The 20,504-nt window shown below is 50.9% G+C and overlaps 1 protein-coding gene and 1 pseudogene across 1 annotated transcript in view; both read left to right on the forward strand.

Moving 5' to 3' along the window:
* SNX4 (sorting nexin 4) overlaps positions 1–2,710 on the forward strand; it is a 69,948-nt gene extending 67,238 nt beyond the window's left edge. The window contains exon 14 of the mRNA XM_041763523.1: positions 1,528–2,710. Within this exon, the coding sequence (XP_041619457.1) occupies positions 1,528–1,575 (48 nt within the window). The 3' untranslated portion in view covers positions 1,576–2,710. The remainder of the gene's footprint in view (positions 1–1,527) is intronic.
* A 2,621-nt stretch (positions 2,711–5,331) lies between these two features.
* Positions 5,332–6,363, forward strand: LOC121495693 (annotated as a pseudogene).
* The last annotated feature ends 14,141 nt before the right edge of the window (positions 6,364–20,504 follow it).

Genomic DNA, 20,504 nt, shown 5'->3' on the forward strand with positions numbered 1-20,504 from the left:
GTGAGTCAGTGAAGAAATCAAAGAGTTAATTAAAAAATACATGGAAACAAATGAAAATGAAAGTACAATGGTCCAAAATCTGGGACACAATGAAAGCAGTTCAAAGAAGGAAATTTATGGTGTTAGACGCCGACCTCAAGAAACAAGAAAAATCTCTAACAATCGAACTACGTCAAAAGGGACTAGAGAAAGAACAAAGCCCAAGATTAGTAGAAGGTAGGAAATTTAAATAAAGATTAGAGCGGAAAAATTATCACAAAAGTAACATACTCTCATTGCAAAAATTTTAAAAATTCAAAAGCATATTAGGTGAAAATTCTTCCTCTCTATACATTCACAGTCATTTAGAAAATATACACTTTTCTCTTCCCCACCAAAACAGGACTGTGTTGCGTGCTAGTGTGTTGTTTTCGTTTGCTCATTTGATGTCTCGTGGATCTCTTCCTATGGCAGCGCATAAGATCTCTTATCCTTTCTGACAGCGGATACTCTATTAGATACTACTTGAGCCAGTCTGAGACATTTATAAATTTGCTTTTTGTATTTCATCAGGAGGAAAAAAATAAAAACCTTCTTGATTTTTTTTCTAATATTTGAAGCCTTGACGTACTTTAAGTATTAAAATGTTGCTTGTTCATAAATTAGCAGTTATTGGAGAATCTTGTTTGTTAAAAAAAATACCTTTGTTTCTACCACTTCATTAGATTTTACTATTATATGTTTATATACATGCATTTTTGTTGAAGCATATTAGGTATATTATATCAATCATATTAACTTTGTGCTAAAGCCTGCTAAGACCACTGAGAAGGATTTGATAAGTTAGTCTGTTGCTGGTTTTTATCAAAACATTAGTTGTTAGACTAATAACTTAATAAGCCATTAATTTTTTTTAAGTCTATTCATTTTTATTGTTGAACTAATAACTTTTTTTTTCTTTTTTTTTCAAGTATTACATAGGGAGAGTGCCTGAAAACTTGTTTGGTTTACAAATAGAAATGATGCAAACATGATATGAGTAAATAAATTAATGTTATGAACCTTGAAAAACTCAGTTTTCCAAAAAAGAAGTTGTAGCTCTTTCTCCATTTTGAAGATAGGCTGTGCAAGTGATTCTCTTTTTTCAGAAGCATTAGACATTGACTTATATTAGCCATTGCCAGAAAAATAGTGCCATCTTTGCTGGACTTGTTAATTACTCCAAAAAGTGAAATTTACTATACCAGGAAGCCAAATACTCTGGCTTTCAGAATTCGTCCAAAATCCTATTTTAAAGTTTATTTATTTAGGAGCCCGGGTGGCTCAGCGGTGTAGTGCCGCCTTCAGCCCAGGGCCTGACCCCGGGTCCCGGGATCAGGTCCCACATCAGGCTCCCTGCATGGAGCCTGCTTCTCCCTCTGCCTGTGTCTCTGCCTCCCCCCCCCCCTTTCTCTCCCTCTCTCTCTCTCTCTGTGTCTCATGAATAAATAAAATCTTTAAAAAAAATAAAATAAAGTTTACTTATTTATTTTAATTTTTTTTTAAAAGGGCATTCAAGTTTGGACCAATGCTAAGGAATGCTTTAGCAAGATGTAATCCTGTGAAATGAATTTCTCTTCAATCAAAGTGCCCCAGAACAGAAGCACAAGTAAATTAAAAACACTTAAGTTGCTACCCAGTATACACAAAAATATAGAAGTTGAATAAATTCAACTTTCTTTAATTTGATTATAGTTGTGTTCATATAGCACAAAAAAGGATGTATTTTAATGAATATTAAATATTATAATTTGAGGTTTTGGGGACTGGTGCTGATTCCAAAAAGTTAATTTGATAATATATACCAATAGATTGTTTGTCAGGCTTCTGAACCAATGACTGAATGTTAAGATGTTAGGTAATTTGTTTGTTTCAATGCCAATTGTTTCTGATCTGTTTATGTAGGGAGTTTTTCCCTCAGATTGAATTCCTATCTTTACTTGGTAAGACCCACTAATCTGTTATAGGGGGGTATTTTTTCTTGCCTTATAGTTGAGCTGTTTGGTTTGACAAAGCTCAGCAGAAACTTAGTGTGAAATCTAAGATTTTTCTCCCACATTCATTGATGCCCCCTATAACATTTGCATACACTAGAAAATGCCTTCAATCTGTGTTTTACCAGAATTTTGATACTGGTCAGAAATTTTATACTGCCAACAAAGAAGATTCAACTTCTCAGATATATAGTGGAACACATTGTTATGATCCAGGAATTGCTATATAGAAAGTTTTAATTGAATATGTTACCTATAAGCACTAAATTCTTTTCAAATAATTCTTAACCTCAGTGATGAGCCTAAATTTACTCTGCTTGGCTCTCTACACATGGCATTTCAGGGTACAAGATGTAGCATTTCAATGTATAAGATATATGTAGTGAACATATGTGTTAGTATCTTCATTATTAACATCCTTCTTTTCTATTGCTTGGCTGTAATTTTTGTAAAGATAAATTATATTGTTTGTGTATGTGTGTGCGTATGTGTGTGTATGTTTGCAGTATATGTTCAGAAGCCAAGCGCCTCATTTTGCTAGCTTTGCAGTATTTTAAATGGGTTCTCATTATTACTAATTATGTAAGAAAAAGCCCCAGTACTGTTCAGCATTTGACTTTTTTACACGTTTAAAATGTTGCTGGATTTTTGTGCTGTTTGCCAAACTTACACAATAAATAAATGAAGTATTGTGCTGATTTTCATGTGATTTTGTTATTTTAACAAAGTGATCTATATATATTAGTATCTGATGCCCTGTGAGAAAATAATACATGCCATATTTTATTTTGAAGTGTTTGGTTGTGTACATTTATCTTAGGCCAAAACGTTGGGTTTTTCAAAAAATAAGATGCTGAAAAGAGATTCAATTTTTAAAATTTTACTGCTTGGGATCCCTGGGTGGCGCAACGGTTTGGCGCCTGCCTTTGGCCCAGGGCGCGATCCTGGAGACCCGGGATCGAATCCCACATCAGGCTCCCGGTGCATGGAGCCTGCTTCTTCCTCAGCCTGTGTCTCTGCCTCTCTCTCTCTCTCTCTGTGACTATCATAAATAAATTAAAAAAAAAAAAAAAGAATGTTTTAAAATTTTACTGCTTTAAAAAAAAAATTGTTAGAAGCAAAGATTATCTGCAGGTACTCATTTCACTCCATTGAATTATATCATCTCACAACTCATGAAATAAAAAATTAGAAGCCTTCTCCTGGAAACTAACCTTATACTAAATGTAAAATGTATTAGTTTTTTTTCTACTAGCTAACTTAATTTGAGAAGGCCATTGTTGTTACCTATGTTTTAAAAGATGGATTAGGAAAAATATTTTTTCTAAAACATGCAAATATTCACTTGGGTTGTATGTTTATTTAGAAATACCTTGACTTGGGAAAAATTAAAAAAAAAAAAAAAAAAAGAAGGGATCCCTGGGTGGCGCAGCGGTTTGGCGCCTGCCTTTGGCCCAGGGCGCGATCCTGGAGACCCGGGATCGAATCCCACATCAGGCTCCCGGTGCATGGAGCCTGCTTGTGTCTCTGCCTCTCTCCCTCTCTCTCTGTGTGACTATCATAAATAAAGAAAAATTTAAAAAAAAAAAAAAAAGAAAAGAAATACCTTGACTTGGGTTTACTTTTTTAAAAGTTTCCTTTGATAGCACAAATAATTCTTTTTTTTTTCTTTTAAAGATTTTATTTATTTATGAGAGACATAGAGAGAGAGGCAGAGACACAGGCAAAGGGAGAAGCAGGCTCCATGCAGGGAACCCGACATGGGACTCGATCCCAGGACTCCAGGATCACACCCTGGGCCAAAGGAAGGCTCTAAAGCGCTGAGCCACCCAGGGATCCCCAGCACAAATCATTCTTTAAAACAACCGAAAAAAAACTCTCTTAAACTTGTTTTTTGTTCTTTTATTTGTTTTGTTTTTAAGTAGGCTCCATGCCCAGCGTGGGGCTTGAACTCATGACTCTGAGATTAAGAGTTGAATGCTCAGGATGCCTGGGTGGCTCAGCAGTTGAGCATCTGCTTTTGGCCCAGGGCGCGATCCCAGGATTCCACAGCCAGTCCCACAGCAAGCTTCTTGCAGGGAGCCTGCTTCTCCCTCTACCTGTGTCTCTGCCTCTCTCTCTTTGTCTCTCATGAATAAATAAATAAAATCTTAAAAAAAAAATTGTTGCATGCTCTACCGACTGATCCAGCCAGGCAACCCCCCCAAACAAACAAACTCTTCAAGAAATTTTATGATGGAGATCATTTTTGGTACTATGCAGAATAAATATAAAGAAAATAATCTGCAGTAACCCTTTTCACTATTTAAAAATCAGAATGCTAAAATGAATTATTAAAGAAGGATGAGCTTTAAATCTTCAAAGCTAAATATAAAAATAAAAGCGATGACTGAAGAAAAATGACTCATTACATTAATGTAAATAGTAACAGAGGAAGATTTCATTTTGACAGCGCACTAGTGATGCAGTTGGTATAGTCAAAGCATTAAAATTAACTGAAGTCATACTTAACCTTCATTTACATCCAAAACTTGAGTATGTCTGAATGAGTCACTGGTAATTACAACATAGCATCCAAAACAGGAACTGCGGGTTCTTAAAATTCAAGCATCTTTAGAATAAACACACACCCAGCTTGGAATGGAACGAAAAACCAAGAGTTATGTAACAAGAATGCTAGGCTTTTTATATCCTTATAATCATTCTTTAGATTTATATGCATACTCTCCCCCTGGGTCGAATTTACTGATTTCTCATAAAAAGTTTTCCCTATTAAAAAGATTTGGGAATTTCCTTCAAGGGTGAGTAGCCCAGAGAAATAAAATAATAAAAGGTAAAATCAGTGATATTATACTTTCTTCCTAAATTATATAGTTTTAAATGCCTATATATTTAAAAGGAAGGAATAAGCTATTGAAAAAATGAGCAAATTAAATCCAAAGTAAATAGAAGAAAGGAAGAGCAAAATTAAAGGCATTAAAATAGTTATAAAGCCAAAATGTGGTTCTTTGAAAAGATTAATAAAATCAAACCTCTAGCAAACCTCAATGGAAAAAGAAAAAGCACAAATTATTCCTATCAAGTATGAAATGGGAGATGTTACAGATCTTACACTAAAAGAATAACAAGGAATATTATGGGCAACTTTAAATTAGATGAAGTCAACAAATTCCTTTAAAAAATACCGCTTACTAAAACTGATACAAGATGAAATAGAAAATCTGAATAACATTATGCCGAAGAAATTTATCATAAAAAATATTCCTGCGAAAGAAAAGTGCACGTCTGGATGGCTTTATTGATGAGTTGTATCAAACATTTAGGGAAGGAAAAGCTTCAAACTTTCAGAAAATAAGGAAAAGGGAATACTTCCTCCCCCCCCCCTTTTATTTTAATGAGGACACTATTACCACAGTACCAAAACTGGCCAAAGAACTTCTCAAGAAGAGAAAGTTACACATCGGTATCATCATAGACACAGAAATTGTTAAACCATTAGCTACTTGGACCCAGCAATCGGAGCATCGCACGTCATGATCAAGTAGAGTTTCTCTCAGAATGCAAGGTTGGTTTAACATTGAAAGTCAATGGCCATGACCTACCATCTTAACAGAATAAGGAGAAATATCTTATCATTTTAATATATGTAGGAAAAAATGATTCAACACTGATTTATGATTTAAAACTCAGCAAACTGGCAGTGCTGCCAACGCCCCCGCAGAGAAGCTGAGGTCATCATCGAATTTGAAATATTTAAGGTGGATACACAACTGTTCGAGCAATGCAGACAATCAAGTGTGTCATGGGCGATGGTGCCGTTGGTAAAACACGTTTCCTGGTGTCCTACACAACACGCAAATTTCCGTCTTGAGTGTGCACCGACTGTTTTTGTCAACTATGCAGTCACAGTTAGGATTGGTGAGAACCACGTACCCTTGGACTTAGATACTGTGGGGCAAGAGGATTATGGCAGGTCACGACCGCCGAGTTGGCCTCAAACAGTCGGATTTCTAGCCTGTCTTTCAGGGCTCTCCATCCTCATTTGAAAATGTGAAGGAAAAGTGGGCGCCTGAGGTGACTCGCCACTGGCCAAAGACTCCTTTCTTGCTCATCGGGACCCAAATTGATCTCCGAGGTGAGCCCTCTACGACTGAGAAACTTGCCAAGGACACACAGAAGCCTGTCACTGCGGAGACTGCCGAGAAGCTGGCCCCGGCCTGAAGGTGGTCAAGGAGCAGAGGGCCCTGCCCGCACACACCAGGCTGCCCCGGAGCCTCCAGACCGAAGAGCCGCCGCTGTCGCTGCTGTGAACATCTCTCCGGAGCCCTTTCCGCACAACTGGCGTCGGCATCGTACTAAGAGCAATGTTAAAAGATCAAAGATTAAAATTCGGAAAAAAAAAATTCGTTTTTGCAATAAAAAAAACTAAACTCAGCAAACTAGGAGTAGAGGGCAACGTACTCCGATAAAGGGCGCCTGTGGGAAAGCTGTGGCCAACATATGTAATGTTGGGGACGTCAAGTCCATCACGGGACAGCACATTACACAGTATATGTCCCCGTTTCCGTCTGTCCCACCATTGCTGACATTCGTCCGGCTTTCACCCCAACCTTCCTGAAACTATCCCCATCCCCTGTTGCTTCCTATGCTCATTGCTGATCCTTTTCCTCAATATATGTTGAACTCTGAAGCTGATGCCCCATCGTTGAAGCTCAGAGACTATGTCCACCAGGTGAGCAATCCCAAGTCCAGAAGGTTTAGGGCATCTGTTGATTCAGAAGCCAATCATAAAACCATCCCCACATGAAGGTGAAACTAGTTGATTCAGCGGCAAAAAGCCCAAATGCATAGAACATCCCTTTTATGTAACTATGTGACAGAAGCACCACTCAGCAGAAGACAAGGAGAAAATCCTAAAAACTCAGTTGCTAAGTAAGGTCTTGATTTCAGAGGACATAGCGTAACATGCATCAAACGCTTACTGCTAGAGCGGAAACGGGCACAGTGCAGTGATGTGACTTCCCTGAGGTCCCCCAGCCAGTACCCCGGAGATCCAGAGTTCGAACCTGACTAGCATGGATTCAGAGCCTGGACTTTCTGGAGCTTTTTTTTTTTTTTTTTCTCTCTCTCTCTTTTGGAAAAGCAGGGGACTTTAGTGTCAAGATACCTAGAGGAGAGGCTCTGGGGCAGACCCATGAGGGGCGGGGGAAGGACGGGAAAGGCAACTTTCATGATGCTCAAACTGCAAGATATTTGACAAGAAAGTACCTTCGGCACTGCGAGGAGTGGAGGGGGGGGCAGAATGGGGCAGTCTGCGGGGCAATACTGGACGATTCTCCAACCTAAGCCGTGTGCTGGGGAATCGCTGGGGGGATCTAGGTAAAACGCAGACTCCTGATTCAGTAGTTTGGCGTGGAGCCTCGGTGCGCATTTCTAACACGCTTCCAGCTCACGTCAGTGCTCCTGGTCAGACTTTGAGTGGCAAGCTGTCACATAGAGGGGGACAGGTAGATAGATATAAAATGTGAAATATCACTAGCTATTAAGCTAATGGTTTGGCCAAATCCAGACCTGTTTAGGTGCAGTTATTTAGCAAATGCAGTTATACCAAAAAAAAAAAAAAGAAAAGAAAAGAAAAGAAAAAAAGAAATTAGGCAACACTGATTTCTTAGTTCCAAGTTTACGAGTTTATATCAAAAGCTAAATTTAAAACATGTGAAACCTTAAAAAATAAAATAAATAAAACATGTGAAACCTTAATGATATAAAGATGTGTAGATGGGTAATAATGGTAAAAAATTAAGACTGAATAAACAAAATATTTTTAAAAAATTAAGACTGAAAATAATATGGTAATAACCAACATAGTACTACAGAGGCTTTCATCAAATAATCATGGAAGACTTCTCATTAATACAGTCATTCAGACATGAGTTTCTCTTCATGCCTTCTCGAAATTTCTCTAAGATGATAGTAAGGAGTTTTTTTGTTGTTTTTTTCTTAATGTTTTTAAAGATTTTATTTATTTGTTTGACAGAATGCGAGGCAGGAGGAGCAGCAGAGGGAGAGGGAGAAGCGGGTTCCCCGCTGAGCAGGGCTCAATCCCAGGAGCCTGAGATCATGGCCTGAGCCACCCGGGTGCCCAAGTTTTTTGTTTTAAAGTACCATTCAAGGCAATGGAAGAAAATACAAGCGTGTACAATAAATGTCCACAAAATGTTGTAAGATAAAAAGATGGGGGAGGTGCTAAGTGACTCAGCAAAATGGTGGCCCCTGAAACTTCTGAGAAACAAGCGGATTTACACACCTGAATCCCAGGAAGACTTAGGAGTTAGAGGAAACGGGCCTACTGGGGAGAAGGATCGTGAGTGAAGTTGAAAGGGCCGCGCCAAGCGCTGGTTGGCGGTCGGTGGCGGGAGCGATTAGATTGTATGTGGAATCTACAAAGCAAAGCTCATAAATGAGCAAAAAAAAGCGGGAACAGCCGTATACACAGGCAGAGGAGTGAGTGGGGTGGTGGGCGAGATGGGTGACGCGGGCGGGAGGCAGGGGCTTCCAGTCGGGGGATGCAACAGCAGAGCTGCGCGTCCAGGCCTTAACCTCTCCCGCGTGTGCTCCAGGGCCCACCACTGCGCATCGCTGTGAAACCCCAATTAGGGAAGTGCCCCGGGCGGACAGTCAATATATACAGAGAATTGCCACTAGAGTCGCATCAGGCTTCTCAAAAGAAGAATCTCCTGGATGCCAAGAAAGGGTAGAGTGACGCCTTGAGAATTTTGGAGACACGCGGTAGCCACCCCCATGGCCCAAGTGTTGATGGGGTGTGGGGCGGAACAGACTCCTCTGAGTATGGGCTCTCACAAAAATCCCTGCCCTCGCACCCTTCCTCAAGAAGCCACTAAGGGATGTTGCACTGAAACAGGAACGAAGGGGGCGGTTTGGTGCCGCCTTCGGCCCAGGGCCTGATGCTGAGGACCCGGGATCGAGGCCCGCGTCGGGCTCCCCGCATGGGGCCTGCTCCTCCCTCTGCTTGGGTCCCTGCTTCTCTCTCTGTGTCTCTCAGGAATAAATAAAATCTTAAAAAAATAAAAATAAAACAGGAGCATAGCCCGAGGGTCAGGAAGCTGTGGGGAGAGGAGGCAGGAGATCCAACATAAAGACGATGACAAGGACGCCCAGGGTGCGCTGACGAGGACTTCTGGCCACAGCGGGGCTCCGGGGCAGGGCCCGAAAGAGCCTGGAGCTGGGCCGAGGCACGGGCCTGGGGGGGGGGGGGGGGGCAGGCGCGGCCGCAGCTGGAAGACTGAGCAGCTGGGACAGGCGCTTCCCGCCTTCACGGAGGGAAGGAAACGTCTTGCACGAAGAGCATCAATGTGCCGCGCGGCTCGCCGTCCCTTTCAGACCGTGAGGTGCGTGCGTGACATTTCCACAGTGCTAACGTGTTTTTAAGTTAATATATTAAGGTGGTAAAAAAAGGAAAAAACTGTTCTTCCAAGTCGCGCGACAGGCCCACTTAGAAAAGCTGCGTGTGTCCTTCCCTCTCACCCCCGCCCCTCGCTCCCCTGCTTCTCTCCACGGAGGGAACCGCCGCTGTGCTTTCCTGTGTGTCCTTCTAGAAACAGCCCTTGACAGGTGTGCACGGCCCTCCACACCTGTCGGGGGCCCCCCGGTGGGCGCATCATAGACGCACCCGGAGGACCGGCTTCGCACTAGGACCTCCTCGCATCTCCCAAATGTCCAGCCTGAGGGAAACCCCGGTGTCCCCTTCGTGTCGCTGTGTTGGTTGGGGGGAGGGGTGGCTGCTGCTCCAGGTGGCGGCGGCCCCTCGTGGAGCCTCCGCAAGGTCAGGGCCGCGCCCTGCGTCTCCTTCCCGGCCCAGCAGCCCCAGGTCAGGGCAGCAGGTGCTCCGGCTGGAGATGTGCCCCCTGACCCTCAGGGCAGGCCCAGTTCCCCCAGGGATCGGACCCCAGAATCTTCAGTTAGAAATGAGCTTGCAGAGAGACAAAAAGGAAATGAGCTTGGAGATGATTTTGTCTCATTTTGAAAATGAGGAGAGAGGACCAGAGAGGGGAAGGGACGCGCTGGCAGTCACACGGCCGATGGCTGCGGTCTCGGGGCAGGGCGCCCGTCTCCCCAGCCCGTGGGCCTGTGGCTGGGAACACAGGTGGCTGCAACGACGTTTCCAGGGGCGCCTGGGGGGCTCAGCCGGGCAGTGTCCGCCTGCGGCTCTGGGGGCGGTGACCCCGGGTCCTGGGGTCTTGATGGGGCTCCCCGCTTCTCTCTCGGCCCCTGCCCTCTGCCGGGCGCTCTCTCAGTCTCTAACAAATCTTTAAAGAAAAAGAAAAAAAGAAAAGAAAAAGAAAAGAAAAGAGGATTTGGGATGAACGCTGCAGGTCAACCACCCAGGGACTTGGGACAGTTACTGTCGCAGACACCGCTGGAGTCCCCGCCTAACAGGAGCCTGGGCATGCGACACGTCGGTGCGACAAGCAGGAAGCCAGTGATGCCTGCATTTGACAGGCGGCCTGGGCCCGGGGCCCACGGGCCCGCTGGGTGGCACAGCAGGGCTACACCGGCCTCGAGCCCTGGATGGCCCTTTGCTCGGCCCAGCCTCCGGGAGGCCCTGGCAGGCGCTGGGGGTACCCGGGGAGGAGGGCCGGGGAGCTTCGTCGCCGCAGAGCCTCGGGAGTCCGGTGCCTTCCCACCTGCTGTGGGCTCACCCAGCTGGCCTGACACCTGGGCTCCAGGTGGCCTCTTCTCGCGGTCAGCTCATGTTCCTGTCGGGGGACGTGCCCCAGCGTGGAGGTAACTGAACCCCCCCCCCCCGCCTCCTGGTAGAGAAGGAAACTGAACCCCGCTCTTGGTGAGGCCCCTGGATATGCAGGCGGAAGCGGGCTCAGAGAGCCTGGCTCTGTGGAGGGCAAGGAATGCTCCGGGCAGTCCTGGTGCCGTGGGCCTGCTCTGCTGCCCCCGCGGGGGCTCAGCCCCAGCCCCATCTCCTTCCCCCGGGGAACCATCCGCGCAAACCCATCTTAGCCGTAACCTCTGGGAGGTCTCTGAGCTTCTAACCCCAAAGCCTCTGGTTCCTAAAATTGCCTGTTCCTCCCCCGTCTTAGAATTTAGCACCAGGCACTGAAATTACTGGTTTCGGGGTGTGTGTGTGGCCAAGTTTTAGGAATGTCCCAGGTGCGTTTGAAGAGAACATACATGCTGCCTTCTTCAGCTGTCGTGTGTGGTACACCACGTAGGACCATTTTATTAAGCTTTTAAATTGCGGGGTTCAAACCTTTTTCCTTACTGATTTTTTTTAATCTGCTTGATCTGTCAACCTCTGACAAAGGTGTATTAAAATCTCCTACTTCACTGTGGGACTTGCCAACTCATCCTTATAGTTTTGTCGGTTCATGTATTACACAAGTTGAAAGCCATCCCATTAGGTGTAGGCAGGCTTTTAATTCTTATGTTTCATTGGATTGAGAAGTTTATCCATACGTTATGATCCCCTATTTTCATTTATATCCTGATTTACCCCTCCCCCTCAACTTCTATAATGAGCACGTTCCCTTGGAAAATTTTGAGGACACATATGGATACTCCATATGGAGAAATCAGAATTTAATGAACTGGTCCACTATTATTAGGCATTTACTGTTTCCAATTTTTCACTTTTTATAAATCATACTGCGATTAGCATCTTTGTATACAGTTATTTCTGATTATTGCCCCTGGGTAGATTCCTAGTAGTGGAACTACCAAGTCATGGCATACGAACATCTTAATGACTTACCATGCGTGTTGCTTCTTCACAGCTGTGGGTCAAATTAGAATTTTCAGGGCAAAATCACCCAATGGACGCTCCTTGAACTATCTTTTCCTAAAATCCCTCAGTGTGTTTGGCTTGGTCTTTTTTTGACAACCAGGCATCCCTCATGTCTCTGCACTTGGTGGACAACATACGTCATTGAGAACCTTAATGATCTCTGCTAAATATCGCCTGTTAGACTCGCCCATCCCTTCCAACTTGCCAATATCTCAACCTCTGATTTGGCGGCGACTGCCACCAAAGTGGGCTCCGTGGCCTCTGCAGCTTCTCCCTGGAGTCAGGATGCAAGTGATGAGAAGAGCTTCGGATGGGGATATCAAGCTCTTTTCCGATAAGACTAAAGAAGTTACAGTTTATTAAACATCTACTGGGCACCTGGGGGCTCAGTGGTTGGGTGTCTGCCTTCAGCTCAGGTGGTGACCCTGGGGTCCTGGGATGGAGTCCCACGTCGGGCTCCCTGCATGGAGCCTGCTTCTCCCTCTGCCTGGGTCTCTGCCTCTCTCTCTGTGTGTCTTTCATGAATAAATAAATAAAATCTTTTAAAAACCCCAAACCATGTACTATGCATTATGCACTACACATTTGTTAGCTCATTGATCATCCCACACCGCCCCCCCCCCCCCCCCCCCCCCCAGAGTAAGTGTTAGGGTCTCCATGTGAAGGTGCAGAAACTGGAAATCAGAGAGGAGCCCTACGGGCCGCCCCGCCCCGCGCCGCGCGCACCTGCCGCCAGGTGGCAGTGCGCCCAACGAGCCCGGCGCTCGCCGCCACCTGAACCCAGGGCAAAGCTGCCTTTTCCCCCGCAGGCCGGCCAGAGCAGCACCGGCGCTTACTGACATGCTTAAAACTGGATTATTCAATAGAATAAATATTAACCCAGAAGCCACATTCCTCGGGGTAAAAAAAAGATAATAAACAGACCTTTGAACTTGGACCCTTCCAGCCCAGATTTCATCAATAAAATCCCTTAGGGGAAAGTGCTCCTAAGTCATCTGCACCTGCATGATGCGCCCTAATTTTCAGCCCACTGTTTGCTGCCCCCCCCCACCCCGACCCCCGGGCACCTCGGCGGGAATTGAGGCTGCAGGGCCCACCTGGGCAGGGGGCTGGGGCCCGGGCCTCTGGTCTGGGCCCTCCTGGGGGTTCGCAGATCTTGGGAGACCATCCCCACTCACTAGCATCCATGGTTGGGAGGAAGGACCTGCCTCTCTCTTTTTTCTTTTCTTTAAAGATTTTATCTATTTATTCATGAGAGAGGCAGAGAGAAGCAGAGGGAGAAGCAGGTTCCTTGCAGGGAGGGGGACTTGATCCCGCGACCCCGGGGTCACGCCCTGGGCCCAAGGCAGGTGCTCAACCCCTGAGCCACCTGGGCGCCCTGACCTGCCTCTTTCTGACCTAAGACCCCACAAACCCCCTCTAATCATTTCCCCAGCCTTCCAGTTACAGTTTGAGATTTTTCTGCATCCTTAAAAAAATTTTTTTTAATTTTTTTCTTTTTAGAGTTCCTGAACAAGCCTGAGGGTTTTGCTCTCTGATTTCCCCCGCTTGATCAGCAGCATATTTTTCAAATGGTTTGAACACAAGCACACGCTCGTATTGTCAAACTGTACTATATTTCAACAGAAATAGAGCATAACAGGGATGTTGTTAACATTCCAGTACACGCTGGTTCTGCCCGGATGGTCCAGGGTTGGGCGCCCAGCTGCTCCCAGGGGAGCCCCTGGTTGTGAGCAGCCCACTGCCTCGTGCCTGGGGAAGGGTGTCCCTGCTGGGGGCTCTGGGGGGCGGGGGCAGGCCCTAGGCTGCAGCCCAGGGGTTCTGAAGTGGAGTTTCAGGCCTGGGTTGACCCCTGGCTCCACCTTCTAGAAATTCTGTGATTTCAGGTCATCTATCTAGGGGGCCGAGCCCGCTTTCTCGGTGCAGAGTGTGACTAATATAGCACCTACTGTGCAGAGATGTCGCATCAGACACAGTAGCGCACGTCAGAGGTTTAGAACGTGCCCGGCCCGCCGGCCTCAGTGCTCAGTAACGTTGGCTGTGGTTCAGTTTAAGGAGTCAGGGACAGCGTGAGATCACGGACCCCTGCTGCTGCTGCGCCCACAGAGAGCATCGCAGTCTGTGCCGTGGTCTCAGTGTCGTGTCCCAGCTCATGTATAGATCGAAGTCCTAATGCCCGGGGAATTAGGGACGGAATTAGGAGATGACACCGCTGGTCCTGAGGGTGGGGCCCTCATGAAAGGGATTAGTGTTCTTATATGTGTGTGTGTGTGTATATATCTATATATATTTATTTATTTACTTAAGATTTCATTTATTTATTTATTTATTCATTCATTCATTCATTCATTCATTCATTCATTCATGAGAGACAGAGAGAGAGGCAGAGACCCAGGCAGAGGGAGAAGCAGGGAGCCCGACATGGGACTCAATCCTGGGACCCCGAGGTCATGCCCTGGGCCTAAGGCAGATGCCCAACCCCCGAGCCCCCCAGACGACCGGGGATTAGTGTTCTTATATAAGAGACCCCACAGAACTCCCTTGCCCCCTTCTGCCAGGCAAGGATGCAGCAAAGAGCTGGCAGTTGGCAACCCTGAAGGCAGAGGGTCTGCCCCAGAATCCGACTGTGCTGGCACCCAGAACGGTAAGAAAGGAATTTCTGTTATTTATAAGTCATCTAGTCTGTGGTATTTTGTTATACCAGCTCAGAAGGAAGAGGAGCTCTAATTTTCTCAAATAACTAGATATCTTGCTTTACCAGCTTGAATGAAAATAAGACTCTATCTTTTAAGGTGCAAATCAGTGATTCCAAGCAGCCAACACACTACGTATTAAGAGTGCCTGCCCCTTATTTGTCTAATGTACTTCAATAAAGTTTTCAAGAGGTAAATGTTTAAATCAAAAATTAAAAAAAAAAGAAGGACGCCAGGGTGGCTCAGTAGTTGAGCATCTGCCTTTGGCTCAGGTCGTGACCCCGGGGTCCTGGGATCGAGTGTTGCCTCGCGCCCCTGCATGGAGCCTGCTTCTCCCTCTGCCTGGGTCTCTGCCTCTCTCTGTGTGTCTCTCATGAATGAATGAATGAATGAATGAATGAATGAATAAATAAATAAATAAATAACTTTTATAAAGGAGAGCATCCTACACCAATAGTAGGAAACCAATCGGAGACCCCGGGGGTGCTTCGCAGTACTGGTCACTTGACCTCTGAGAAGATGGGAGCAGGTCAAAGGGGCCACCCTTCGGTGGCCGTGCTGAGGCCGCTGGCAGCCGAGTGTGAGGCTGCGCCCCTCGGGCAGCCGTGGGCCACCGAGGCCTGCCTCCCTCGCCGCAAGGGTTTCTCCGGGCCGAGACTGGGACGAGGAGTCCTCTCCGGGCAGCAGGACAGTCAGCCCCAGGCAGCGTGGGCTCCCCAGAGCGGGTGTTTCGGGGAGACTGAGCCGTTGAGCTCATCCACACACAGGCCCTGGGCAGCCGGTGCTAGTCTCCCCCATAGCTCAGGAAGAGAAGCCCCCCCCCCCAGGCTGGGGCTGTCCCTCGCTGCACCTGCTGGCAGAAGAAAAAAAAAGAGCCCAGTGATGCTAGGAACCCCTCTCCTCTAGGCAGGATCAACTCACCCGCATCACCAGAGCGCTCCCTGCCCTCCCAAAACCCCAGTGGGGGCCCTAATACTCCAGAGGAGGCTCTTGCTCTCCCAGGCCTAAGGGCCACCCTCATTCCTGCCCATTCCCTTCGGGAGAAACAGCCGCCCTGTTGCCTCTAAGTTCTGATGAGGGAAGGGAAGCCTGAGGGAGGTAAGTGGCTGCCCACGACCCGCCCCCCCCACCCCCCCGCCAGCCATGGGGCTGAGCCCACACTCCTGACACCCAGCCTGGAACCCCTTCCCCAGACCCAATGGGCCTAGGCGAGAACGGTGAAAACGCAAGGAAGAGGGAAGGGGCAGGGGCAGGGGCAGGGCAGGGCAGTTAAGTCAGCTCTGCCCAGTGTTGCGTGAGCGGTTGATGAGGGTGGACGTGATGAGGGGCCCACTGGATGCTGGTTTTCAATTTTAGTAGGAACTTCCCTCAAGAGTTCCTCAAGAGTTGTGCAATTAGGTGCTTAATGAATCAGAAGCACTTTTTTTTTTTTTTTTTTTTGAAGATGAGAAGGAAATACCCAGCGCAGGTTCATGGACTCTGGGGACTGTTTAAAAACCAAAACCAAAACCATGAAGGCTGGGGACGGTGAGTTCTGCTCATTTGCATAGGAGCTGCCAGGAATTTGTAGATTGAATTTGGGCCCTAACAAGGCGCGCATAAAATCAAATTAACTAATTAGCGCAAATGTCTGCAACTGCTCTCGGGACAACCACGCAACTGGGGAGAGCGAGGACCCGGGAACTTCACAGTCCAGGCCTGGGCGCAGGCCGCACGGGCCTCCCGCAGCCCCCGGGGGCGGGGCCGAGGCCGGAGGTCACACCTGTGCCGCCTGCTCGGCGGGACCCCTCCGCGCCGGCCCCCGCCCTGGGGTGCTCTTCTGTATTGAAACCGGGAGCAGCTCAGGACGACGTAGCGTCGCGGTGCTCGGGGGCGCAGGTGAGCAAGGAGGGCATCAGCGCCGGGCTGGGGCTCCTGGGGGGCATCCCAGCTGCCCGGGGCGCTCGCCGCAGGCCCGTGGGCAAGAAGCCTGGGAGAAATGTGTTGCTCCGTGCACCTCCGTGCACCCTCCGTGCACCCTCCGTGCACCGTCCCTGCACCCTCCGTGCACCCTCCGTGCACCTCCGTGCACTCTCCGTGCTCCGTCCGTGTATCGTCCGTGCACCGTCCGTGCACCCTCCGCGCACCTTCCGCGCACCTTCAGTGCACCTTCCGCGCACCGTCCGTGCACCCTCCGCGCACCCTCCGCGCACCTTCCGCGCACCTTCCGCGCACCGTCCGCGCACCCTCCGTGCACCCTCCGCGCACCGTCCGTGCACCCTCCGCGCACCTCCGTGCGCCCTCCAGGCGCCCTCCGTGCACCTGTGGCTCTGGGGTGGCGCCCCGCCCGGTACCTTCCGAGGGACCCTGAGCCGTTTGAGGTGAGGGGCTCGGCCCTGAGACCTGGGACCGCGCTTGCTTGTGGCCGAGCGTGGGGACCTCCCCCAGACAGGCCCGCGTCCCGGCTCTGGCTTTGGGTGTCCGGGGCCAGGGTGGGGTCGGGGGGCGCCCGAGCAAGGGGGTGCACCCTGGCCCTCGTCCCGGGGCTGTGTTCCTGCTGGATGTGCGTGTGACCCCGCGCCCCACGGAGCTGAGCTCTGCACCTGGGAAGAGACGCCTGTGCCGCCGCGGGGTCCCGATGGCCGGGCTGGGAGGCGACCGCTCACCCCTCGGCTCCGCAGGTCTCCAGCCCTGAAGCCGTCGGCGGGAGCTTCCCGTGGGCTCCGTGGCGCGTCCAGCCCGGGGGCCCGCGGGGGCGCCCCCACCCTCCTGGCTCGCGGGGCAGCGCGGCCCCGCCCCCACCTGGCGGCCGGCCCTAGGGGGCGGGGCGTCGGCCGTAGCCCCGCCCCCAGGCCCCTCCCCGGGCAAGTCGGGGGCGGGAGCGGGGGGGCGGGGGGGCGGGGGGGCGCGGGTGTGGGGCGCCAGGTACGCCCGGCTCATGGCCTCTGAGGTCGGCAGCGGCGTGAGCATCCGAGAGGCAGATGCGCTCGCGTGGCTTTGGGGGGGCCCTGCGGGGCGCAGGGGGCAGGGATGGGGGCCAACGTGGACCCCACTCCCTCCTCGGCTCGGGCTGCTAAGGCTTGGCCGGGGCGGAACCACTGCCCGCCGCAGCGCCGTCCCCCGGTCCCCAGGTGCCCAGGTGCCCACGTGCCCAGGTCCCCAGGTGCCCACGTGCCTAGGTGCCCAGGTCCCCAGGTGCCCACGTGCCCAGGTGCCCAGGTGCCCAGGTCCCCAGGTCCCCAGGTGCCCACGTGCCCACGTGCCCAGGTCCCCAGGTGCCCACGTGCCCAGGTCCCCAGGTGCCCACGTGCCCACGTGCCCAGGTGCCGGCTCCGGGGTCGCGAGGCCCCAGCGCCCCCAGCTGCGCGTCTGCCTCCGCGGGGCCTTCACAGGAAAGCTCTCTCCACCTCTGGGGATCCACCAAGAAGCTGGAAGACTGGCCCCACCTCCCAGGACTCCCCACGGCGGGTGAGTGGGGAAGGGGATTCCAGTCGCTCATCCTGCCCTGCGGGAGGTCCAGGGGTGCCTTCACCTCCAGCAAAGGCTCCGTGGGGTCACCTGCTGCTTCTGTTACCTGTCGCTGTAAAACAAAGCACTGCAAAAACCAGAGCCTTGGGATCCTACAGCCCATCCTACAGCCCGGGCCAGGCTCAGTGGGGACAGTCTGCTCTGCACGGTGTCGCCTCCAAAGTGACCCAGTGACCTGGCCGCGGGCTGGCACTGAGCTGAGCCGTAGCTGGGGGCCAGCCGGGTTGTGGGCTGGGGGCTCGGGTTCTTCTCTGTGTGGCCTTGGGCTTCCTCACAGCATGGAGGCCGAGCGCCCACAGGGAGGAAGGGGGCTGCCAGGCCGGTTCGGGGGCCCAGCCCACAGGTCCCTTCCAGCACATGCTGTGGGGGCAGCAGTCACAGGCCAGCTCAGATTCTGGCCGGGGAGCAGGTTCCTCTGCTGGATAGGCCAGCGGGCCGCATGCAAGGGCAGATGGTGGCATCTTTGTAGACGGGGCCACGGCCACACCGCCAGGCCTCTGGAGCCGAGGGGGTGTGCGGAACCTGGAGCTGCCCCCTGCTCTGCAGTGGGGTACACAGTCGTGCTGGCTCAGGGCTTGGCGGGTAGAACCCGGGGCTTACTGGTGTCAGGATCATCCAGGGGAGCGGGAGTGTTTCCCACGGGCCAGAAGAGACCACGCAGGAGGGAGCCCACGGGGTCCCAGCGGGAGGCTCGCGGTGAGATGGCACAAGAGGCCGGTGCAGATGCACCTGCGGGTCAAGGGAACTCTGGGAGGAGGGTCCTAGGGGTGAGAGTCTCTGCAGGACTCATAGAAGCACCTGCAGCAGCAGGTCTGCTCTAGCCCGGTGCCGGGTGGCCGGGGGCCAGGGTGCCGGGGGCCAGGGTGCCCAGCGAGTGACAGCCGCTTCCGTCCTCCGCCCTCTCCCTCATCTGCTGATGGGCCCGCCACTGCGAGGTGGGGGCGAGGGAGTGGGTCGGGGAAGGAGCCTTTCCCAGAGGCAGTGGCACCAGCTGCTGAGAGGGGGGAGGACTCTAAGTCCCCGTGATGTCCTTCAGGGCTAAGGACTGCGGGCGGGGTCTCACCTACACCTGGGCGCACAGGGGCTGAGCAGAAGAGAAGCTTAAAGGGCAGTGGGAGGCCAAAAAACACCCAAAAAACAACCCAGTTTAGTCACAAACCAAGCTTGTTCGTCCTACAGATACAATCAGCGAGTGGTACCACGATGAGCCCAGTGTAGACGGCGGGTCTGCACCGCTGCTCCACAGCTGGAACGTGGCACGACCCTGCAGTCCAAGGCCACAGCGGGGATGGCGTGGCTCGAAGTGTCCCGAGGACGTTTGTTCCTCTGACCTTGCTCTGCTGGGGGGAGCGGGTGGCGGGGAGGAGCAGGTCACCAGCAAGCTCACCCGCATCCTGGGCACGGCTTCCGGGGTAGAAAGGGTTTTCGTTTCTCTGTCAGGCGTGGGATCCATCAGATTGAAACACCGTCTCCAGGGACGCCTGGTGGCTTAGCAGTTGAGCATCTGCCTTTGGCTCAGGGCGTGATCCTGGAGACCCGGGATCAAATCCCATATCAGGGCCCTGGCATGGAGCCTGCTGCTCCCTCTGCCTGCATCTCTGCCTCTGTGTGTCTCTCATGAATAAATAAATAAAATCTTAAAAAAAAAAAAAAAACAAACCCGCCTCCGACCCTGTGGCCCTGCGGCCCTGGCACGGAGGTCTGTCTCTCTCTGCCTTGGGTCTCAGTGGCGCTCACCTGTCGCCCACCGGCCTTGGGCTGCGCACGGGGGCAAGGCCTTCAGTGGCGCCCGGCGGGGCTCTGGGTGACAGTGCAGTGGCGGGGCCAGCGAGGGCAGCCGGTGGCCGGGGGAGGCCAGCCACGGTAGTGCGGTGCGAGCCCGAGCTGCCCGGTCCACTCCCGAGAGCAGACGCTCTTGCCAGTGAAGGAGCAGCGTGGAGCCAGGGCTCCGCCTGTCCCGGGCTCTCTCGGGCGCCCCCGCCTCCCGCGCACAGCTCCCCCTTGATGCCCCCGCGTGTGGATCCAGCAGTCACCTTCGCTCACGATCCGGGGAGCTGAGACACGCCTCGCCCACTTGCACGGGTCCTACCGACAGCTCGGGGCGTACACACGAGAAACGAACACAGAGTAATATGGGAGCAGCCATCTGGCTCACCAGGCAGAGCAGACTTGTGACTCTCTCCAGAAGTTTCTCTCTGATCCCAGACCTCCTGGCTGGGAGGGTGGATGCCACCTTGGCCACCTCCGCCACCTCTACCAGCGAAGTCTGAGGTCAAGACAATGAGGCTGGTTGGGGGCAAAGTGGATTCCCCCCTCCTCCTGCCTAGGGCCTCATTTAATAATCCATCTTCTTAGCTGAAGAACCTCTTCTTCCCAGAGGGGATCCGCCCTGGCAATGACATCGTGTCAAGGAAGTGTGGATGTCGCACTGCCCCTTTCCCCACTCCGAAGGATGTCCAGATCGGGTTCAAA

Source organism: Vulpes lagopus, chromosome 1, assembly GCF_018345385.1.
Source record: "Vulpes lagopus strain Blue_001 chromosome 1, ASM1834538v1, whole genome shotgun sequence".
Classification (NCBI taxonomy): Eukaryota; Metazoa; Chordata; class Mammalia; order Carnivora; family Canidae; genus Vulpes; species Vulpes lagopus.